Source organism: Rattus norvegicus, chromosome 1 (assembly GCF_021556685.1).
Source record: "Rattus norvegicus strain SHRSP/BbbUtx chromosome 1, alternate assembly SHRSP_T2T, whole genome shotgun sequence".
Lineage (NCBI taxonomy): Eukaryota > Metazoa > Chordata > Mammalia > Rodentia > Muridae > Rattus > Rattus norvegicus.
Window position 1 is genome coordinate 212906201 of NC_141534.1, and position 8312 is coordinate 212914512.

The window sequence follows — 8312 nt, forward strand, 5'->3', positions numbered from 1 at the left end:
GCGCGGGGACTGTCCCGCCACCGGCGCTTGCCCGTTTGCTCTCGTGGCTTCGACTTGCGCGCAGCACTCACCGAACTCACGGCCCGCCGCTCGGGCTCACGCACGGCCCGCGGGCCGGAATGGCGAAGCGCGGGCCGACTACAGGGACGCTGCTGCCCGGGGTCCTGCTGGCCCTGGTGGTGGCCCTGGCGGACCGAGGGACCGCCGCACCCAACGGCACGCGGCACGCCGAATTGGGGCACGGCTGGGACGGCCTGGTGGCCCGCTCGCTGGCACGCTTGCCGGTGGCCGCGCAGCCCCCGCAGGCGGCGGTCCGCAGCGGCGCAGGGGACTACCTGCTGGGCCTCAAAAGGCTGCGGAGACTCTACTGCAACGTGGGCATCGGATTCCACCTGCAGGTGCTGCCCGACGGCCGCATCGGCGGTGTGCACGCGGACACGAGGGACAGTGAGTTCGGGGCGCGCCGAGAGGGTGGGGTCCCGGGCAGTAGTAGTCCTGGGGACCGAGTGGACTCGAGCTCCGTCCCCTTGGGCTCGAGGACTGCGAGCGCACCCGGCGGTCGGGCTCCGCCTCCCGCCTTCGGAAGCCTGGGCTCCCGGTGCCGAATTCCAGCGCTTTCACTCGCCCGCACCCACGGGAGCCCGGGACAAGCGCCCAGACTGAGGCCGGACTTGGGGGCTACCGGCAGACAGGAGACGAGCTCTTAATGCGTTGGGGACCCTGGGCTTTTCACCCCCACTCACCCCAGCATCGAGATCCCAAGAGTCTCAGAGTCGGAGGGTCTGTGTGAGCCCAGGGTCACCTACTACGCTTTTCTGACCTGCGTCCCGCCCCCCCCTCCCAGGCCTTCTGGAGCTCTCTCCGGTGCAGCGGGGTGTGGTGAGCATCTTCGGAGTGGCCAGCCGGTTCTTCGTGGCCATGAGCAGCAGGGGCAAGCTCTTCGGTGTGGTGAGTGCCCTCGGGTCTGGCTGGGCACCTGTTGGGGACAGTGTGCAAGACTAGCAGGATTTATAAACCCTTCACCCCCAAACACTTGTGTCTTGGTCACAGAGGACTGGCAGTAGGGTCGCCAGGTCTTAAGGTTTTCAGCCAAAGTAGCCAGAGGCAGGCTGAGTTTCCAAACCAAGAAAACTTACCCGATTCCCTCCTGCGTGGGTTACTTACTGATCCAGGGAGAGAGAATTGGGCCCCAGCAGGCAGGGCAGGCGGCAGGAGATACTAAGTGGATAGGGGCAAGTCCGCCTACAGTGGACTTGTCACCTCCTTGAAGTCAGGGTCAATCCTGACTCCCCGCTTACTTCTTGGGCCCCGACTGCAGCAGGTCCCTGGCTCACTCCGTGTCCTCTTTCCCAGCCTTTCTTTACCGACGAGTGTAAATTCAAAGAAATACTTCTCCCCAACAACTACAATGCCTACGAGTCCTACGCATACCCGGGCATGTTCATGGCCCTCAGTAAGAACGGGCGGACCAAGAAGGGGAACCGAGTTTCGCCGACCATGAAGGTAACCCACTTCCTTCCTAGACTGTGACTCTCCGAAGCCCTGCCTCAGCCTCGGAAGCACACCCGACCCCTCAGGAGGAGCACTTTCTCTCGATGGATAATTGTTTGCAAAAACAAGCCTAAGATATTTAAATTAATTATTTAAATATGTATATATGGACAGCCAATTATTTATAAGTCTATGTATTTTCATTTTCTGGCGGAAAATGACCAAAAGAACAAACAAATCAAATGCAGCTCGGACCTCTTTGGTACAGTGGGACAAACTTTTTCCTTCACTCTCAAAGATCGGGCTGTGCTGCTGTTTCATATGTGCCTCTAAAACGTGGTGACATCAGATTCCAAGGGTGCCTGGCCCCTCTGTCTGGAAAGGCCTGCTTGGGTCCTCTGAGTCAGTGAGAGGAGGACCCTAAGCTTCCTCCTGTCCCGGAGCATCCTGCAGCAGCCGCTCCCTCAGCTCCCTTTGGTATGAACCCTGTCGGATCGGTTTACTCCAGGGACAGAAGTGCGTCCTGGAAGTCCTCCCGCCTCTGTTTTTAGATCTCCAAGACTGATCTTTGAACTCTCTTGCAGTCAATCTTCTTGGACCTACCGGATGGGAGACCCTTAGACAACTTTATAAACTCCTGTTTGCCTTCTTTTTTACTGGCCAACAGGGCGCATGGCTTGTAGCCACTGGAACTTTGTAAATTCCCTGGAAAAAGGAACTAGGAATGGACAAGATGCGTGTGCCACAACTCCAACTCTAGGGATGAAATTGTTTTGTGATAGAGGATGACATGTCGGGGATATAACAATGTATTTTGCAAAAATCAAATTGAGAAAAACAGGCTTCCCTGAATTTGGGGGTCTTTTGTATTGGGACTCCATAATTTAAAGGTGAGCTGTCCTTCCCATCGGGGCAGCCCTTATGCAGGCAGACTGCAGGAGTCCGCATTCCAGTGCTGCGCCAATGTGAAACGCATTCTATTCCCATCTACCTCAGAGTTCCTGAGTCCCTGGTGGCCAAGCTGGAGGCTCTGCTGGGTGCGTCTGCCTGTTTCTCTTCCACATGTAGCATCTCTCAACCCGCTGGTCTCTTGTCACGTTTCAGCTATCTTTACCCAATGATTTACTTTTAGTAAGGGGTATTCATGGTGAAAATATGCGCGGCCAGCTGTCGGAGTGCAGTATATGGTCACCAAGTCAAGTAACCCTTATATTTTTCTTTATATATTTTACGAATGTCACCCCTGTCACCGAGACCGAGATGGAGGAGCAGGGTCGGCGGCATTTAAAAAAAGGGCTGAGGTGAGGGAGGACATTTAATTTTAATGAATGACTTTGGAGTTTATACAAAATGACCTTCGCTCACTACAGCGAATGTCTCAAATGCTTCTCCCCAAGACGTTAAGACTCTGCTGGGAGGCTTCTGAGCCTCCTCCCGAATTAACTTTATGAGAGGGTACAGACAGCAAGACGGGAAAATCTGATTGGCATTTTTTTTTGTCTTTCACATTCCTTTAGAAGAAAACTCTTTGTTTGAATGCTAATGGGATACTTAAAATACTATTCTGCAGCGCTGCCCTAGAAGGAAGAAGCCACGCCCCAAAGTTGAGGTGGGAGCATGTCCCAAACTTCCCTTTCTGTCTGGGGCTCACAGGCTGATACAGATTTTGTGTTTTTTAAGCCAGGCCCTAGACTCCAAGAGTGTTGGGGAGAAGATAGTTGAAGGTCTTTTGTTTTTGTTATTTTTTAAAGACTGGGTCTCTTAGCCCAGGCTGGCCCTGAACTTGCTATGTCATTAAAGATGACCTTGAATTTCTGATCCTCTTGCCCCATTTCCAAGTGCTAAGGTTACAGGCCTTGCCCACCACACCCACTCATTAGGTGATGGGAATTGAAATCGAGTGTGTGCTAGACCACTCAGCAGAGCTAAGCCTCCCTCTTTTTTGTGGGGGAGGAAATGTGGGGGTCTTATTCGGTAGCCCAGGCCAGTCTCCTGCTTGAATTGTGTTGAGACTACAGGTAGAAGACTCCTGCTCTGCTCTGATGGGATTCTCTGCTGCTATGTTGCCTCAGGCTGGCTGTGGTCCTACCTGACACCTATTACCTGTTTCTTCAGCCTGTTAGCTTCCTTTCCTGTGCCCAGGGACAAGATTGTATCTTTGGAACTTTGTTACTAAATGGATTTGGGTTTCTGTATCCGCCCCTGTTACCGAGTCGGTCTGTAGTTACTACAGGTGTCGACCCAGAGATGGTATGTGCTATGCACACTGGATGCTCCATCCAAGAGAAGCATTCAATCATGTATAGAGAGCCCCCACGGACTGGGAGTGACTGAGAAAGATATTAAAATGACAAACGTATCTGGAAGCACCTGTGTCTGTTTTTATCTTTTTCTATTTGCAGCTGAGCAGGATAGGAGCCGGGAGACTGGTTTTTGCCAGCTCTGTGTCCAGCAAATGTGGCTTGGAAAACAGTCCCAAAGGCAAAGGTGTCACCAAGTTTTACCACATCCTAGTGTTTTCCCTCAGTGGGACGCTGTTGCTGCCTACCCAGTCACTGACCCGGGTCTATAGATCTGTGTTTGCACCCTGAATACTTGCCCCATGAGGCAGAAACTGGTCAGGATGAACAGTCAGCACATAATATATGTGGTTGACTTCAGCCAACTGCTCTCCGTGAAAATAGGGGATCAAATTACAAGTCATAAAAGATAGCGGATCACAGGTTGACTGTTTCGTAAAGTTTTTGCTCATTTATTTTTGGAGACCTCAGCAGGCAAGGATTCCAGTCCTCCTGCTTCATCCTCTTAAAATCTAAGATTATGGGTTTGTACCACCACACCTGGTTGAGATTTGGTCTTAATTTTCCATATTTATTTATAACTCATCTGTATCAGGATGTGTTTAGAGCTTGGGGTTTGCTTTGCCCTTTGTTTTTAAGCCGGAATTCTAGCCCACAATGGAGTATGAGACACTATTCTCTTAACCCAAGTAGTAGCCTGGCTGGTGGTGGCACACACCTTTACTCTCAGTACTCGGAGGCAGAGGTAGGTGGGTCTGAGTTTGAGGCCAGCCTGGTCTACAGAATGAGTTCCAGGGCTATTTCAAAGAAATCCTGTCCTGGAAAAAGCCAAGAAGCAAGTAGGAGTTAGGGATGTGGCTCAGTAGGCACAGAGCACCTGCCTAGAGCACAGGAGCCTTGCCTTGGGGCCCCAGCATCACATAAACAGGGTGTGGTGGTGCACACCCGTAATCCCAGCACTTGGAGGTGAAATCAGAGGATCCCAAATTCAAGGTGACCCTCCAATACATTGTGAGTTTGGGGCCAGCCTGGGCTTATGTGAGAACCCCTTTCAATAGTAGTAGTAAGTGACCAGGGCAGGCCACCTATATGATCATGCACAGGGCAGACTCCAGAGAAACCCCTCAAGCGTGCCCAGCCCTGAAGGGACCTGGCCCAGTTATACTCCCAGCCTTCAGGCTAACCGCACGCCCAGGCCTTAAACCCCCCAATCACAGTACCCTGAGAAACTGACTGGTGTGGGCGTTATTCATAGATGGTCAGAAGAAGCAACTAGAATCTTCAACATCTACCTGTCTAGTTGGCTCTTGGACTCCTCAGCAAAGCTGTCCCAGTTAAACAAGGTGGCCATAGTTGGCTTACTGGTGTTTCTGGATTGGCCACCTCCAGCACAGAAAGACTGGGAGGGGCGGGGGCTCTCTGTGTCAGGCACTGAGTGGAGCTGAGTGTGTCTTTTGTTCTGGTTTAGTTTTAAGGTTTTTCTGGCATTTTTTGTTGTTGTGTATGGGCTTCAGGGTAGGTCATATGCACAGAGAGAACTACTTAGAAGTCAGTTCTTGGTCAGGCATGATAGGACACTCTAATCCCAGCACTCAGAGGCAGAAGGGTCTCTGAGTTTGAGGCTAGCCCACTCCACATACTGAATTTCAGGCCAGCTAAGTAAGATCCTTTTATTTATTTTTTCCTGTCCATCACTCTCCGGCCGTATATCAGGTTTGGCAGCTGCCTTTGTCCACCATGCCATTTCTGTGGCCTTTGTTTTAGGGGTTTTTGGGTTGTTTTTAGTTTTGTTTGAGACAAGATCTCACTATGTAGACCAGGCTAGCCTCAAATTCCCAGCAATCTGCCTGTCTCTGTCTCCTGAAGACTAGGATTCAAGACATACACCACCACACCTGGTGACTGGGGTTTTAATTTATGGGGAGATCTTGCATACAGTCCCCAATACCACAGGTTATGTGGTTCAGTTTCTCACCTTTGGGCAAATTGCTCAGGTTAGTACCTCTGGAGTGCAGTGGATGAGCCGGGGGGGGGGGGGGCAACTCCCTTTCTTCAGAGAAACTTTCAAGTGTTATAGAGTTACTGTAGCCAAATAGAGACCTTCTAGTGGCAACAATGCCTATAAGAGAAGCCAGAAGGGGGGGCTGGGGATTTAGCTCAGTGGTAGAGCACTTACCTAGGAAGCGCAAGGCCCTGGGTTCGGTCCCCAGCTCCGGAAAAAAAAAAAAAAAAAAGAGAAGCCAGAAGGCATACAGAGCTGCTGTCCTCCTGAAGCTACCCCAAGTGACCACATGGTACTACCCAGTCAGCACTCACAGTCGAGTGTTCTTGGCCAACTGTCACTTAAGTGGTGGCTGGAAGAGATAACCCACCACAAGGCATGGTCCATCTTCGCCTCCCTGAGTGGTGCGGCATCCATCTATGGAGTCTGGAAAGCATGGAACTCAGGAGGAGGAAGATGGCACCTGGCAGGTGGCCTCACTCCTTTAAAGGACCACTTACAGCATGTAAATCAGTTGGGGGCCCTGGGCAGCTGGCCAAGCCCAGAGCATCCCTTTCTGAACAGCCTGCATGTATGTGCCCCACACTTGCTGGAGTCCTACAGCATAGGCACAGCTCTGTCAGCTGCCTCCAACCCCTCTGCTCTCCTCTCACTGAGAGGCATGTATGCCCTTCTGCTTCTTGCCAACGTTGGCAGAAATGTCTCTGTGACTTCTGAGGCAGGCCACCCTCAGTGTTTTGAGCTACTACAGGGTTGGGCAGCCAAGGTCCTGAGTCTGTTGTCTCTGGAGGAAGTAGATCGGTCCAGAGCAGCCCCAGGAGGTGAGTGCTCTCTTAAGAGCCCTTATTGAGCTGGAGTTTTACATGATGACAGCCCAGCTTTCAGTCAGGCCCTGTCTTAAAAACCAAACAAACCAGAAATCCAGCAGTAGGGAAGTAGAGGCAGGAGGCTCTTGAGCTCAAGGTCGTCTTCCTATACAGTGAGTTGGTGGCCAGCCAGCACTTGTCAGGTCTGGTGATGAACACCATCAGGTGCTAGTAGCAGGCAGATCAGAAATTCAAGGTCACCCAAAGCTACATAGTAAGCTTCAGGCCAGCTTGGGCTACTTGAGACCTTGTATCAAAGACCAAAATGTTTTTAAAAAATTTTTTTAAAAAGGAACTTTTAGAGGTGTTGTACTATGGGAGTCTCTCTGGCTTTGGCTCCTGGTTAGCCATTGTGTGTCAGTCCAATGCTACTAGTGGCTGTTCTGGACACAAGTGGGACGTGCAGGGTCTTCCAGTAGAAGCAGAATCTATTGCTGTGATTAAACACTCTGACCAAAGGCAGCTTGGGGAAAGGAAAGGGTTTATTCTGCTTCCAAGTCCAGTCTGTGAGAGAAGAGAGAAGTCAGGACAGAAACTCAAGGCTCAAGCTCGAAGGGAAGCGGCATTGCCTCTAACAGGAAAACTCATGTACAGCCAAGGAGTGCAGCAGGAACCGTGGAGAGTTAGCTGACCTGCTGACTCCTTCTCAGGGTCAGACTCAGCTAGCTTTCTTCTACAGCCCAGGACCACCAGGCCCTGTGGTGTAGACCTTTAATCCCAGCATTAGGGATGCAGAGGCAGGTGGATCACTGTGAATTCCAGGAGAGCCAGGACTGTATAATGAGACCTTGTTTCAAGAGAAAAGAAAAGAAGAGAAAAGAAAAGAACAAACAAAAATTACCCAGGATCATCTGCCCAGGGAATGGTGCCACCTACCAGTGGTCTGGGCTCCCTTACATCAATTAACAATCAAGATAGTCCCCTACAGATATGGCTGCCTGCCATGATGCTCTTAGCAATTCCTCAATTGAGACCCAAGTGAGCCTAAGCTATGACAAATTGTCCATTAAAACTAAGATAGGATCCAACTGAGAGAGAGCCTCTATAATGCTAGGCCAGCACCCTGCACTGAGCTACACCTCAGCCCTGTACTTTACTTTTAAGCCACTACATTTTCTTATTTATTGAGTATTACTTAACTAATCAGCTGGCTGATTGATTTTGAGACAGGGTCTCAGTCTGACCTGTAACTCACTGTGTAGACCAGGCTGGCTTAGCAGATCACAGGACTAAAGGTGTGAACCACCACAGCAGGCTAGATGTTTTCTTAAATAGTGTGTATATGTGCGTGAGTATTGGAAGCAGCAGGATCAGAATCAATGTCATCTTTAACTAGAAATTAAATAGCTTAGGCTGCATGAGATCTTGTCTCGAAAAACAAGAAAGAGTGAACGAAAGAGAGAGAGAGAGAGAGAGAGAGAGAGAATGAACAAAAGAAAGAAGAGAGAAAGAAGAAAGACAAGAAATAGGAGTAGTGGTGTGCACCTTTAATCCCAGAACTTGGTAAAAAGAATCAAGAATATATCTATGAGTTAGAGTCAACTCTGTTCTGCATACTGAGTTCTAGGCCCAACTCAGGCTATATAGTGCAACCCTGTCTCAAAATAAAGTAAAGCAAAATAGGAAAAAGGAAAAAGGGGGGATTTGGAGGAG

The 8312-nt window shown here is 50.4% G+C and overlaps 1 protein-coding gene across 1 annotated transcript; it reads left to right on the forward strand.

Moving 5' to 3' along the window:
- On the forward strand, positions 1-3857 carry Fgf4 (fibroblast growth factor 4). Its single transcript, NM_001389212.1, has 3 exons — positions 1-447; positions 845-948; positions 1354-3857. Exons 1-3 carry the CDS (start codon positions 120-122, stop codon positions 1528-1530), a joined length of 609 nt encoding a protein of 202 aa, NP_001376141.1. The 5' UTR covers positions 1-119; the 3' UTR covers positions 1531-3857.
- The last annotated feature ends 4455 nt before the right edge of the window (positions 3858-8312 follow it).

Bases quoted from the DNA above. Each gene is read 5' to 3' on its own strand.
- Fgf4 (NM_001389212.1), top strand. From the start codon at position 120: ATGGCGAAGCGCGGGCCGACTACAGGGACGCTGCTGCCCGGGGTCCTG. The intron at 448-844 runs GTGAGTTCGGGG...CCCCCCTCCCAG, and splicing joins GCACGCGGACACGAGGGACA to GCCTTCTGGAGCTCTCTCCG. The intron at 949-1,353 runs GTGAGTGCCCTC...CCTCTTTCCCAG, and splicing joins GGGGCAAGCTCTTCGGTGTG to CCTTTCTTTACCGACGAGTG.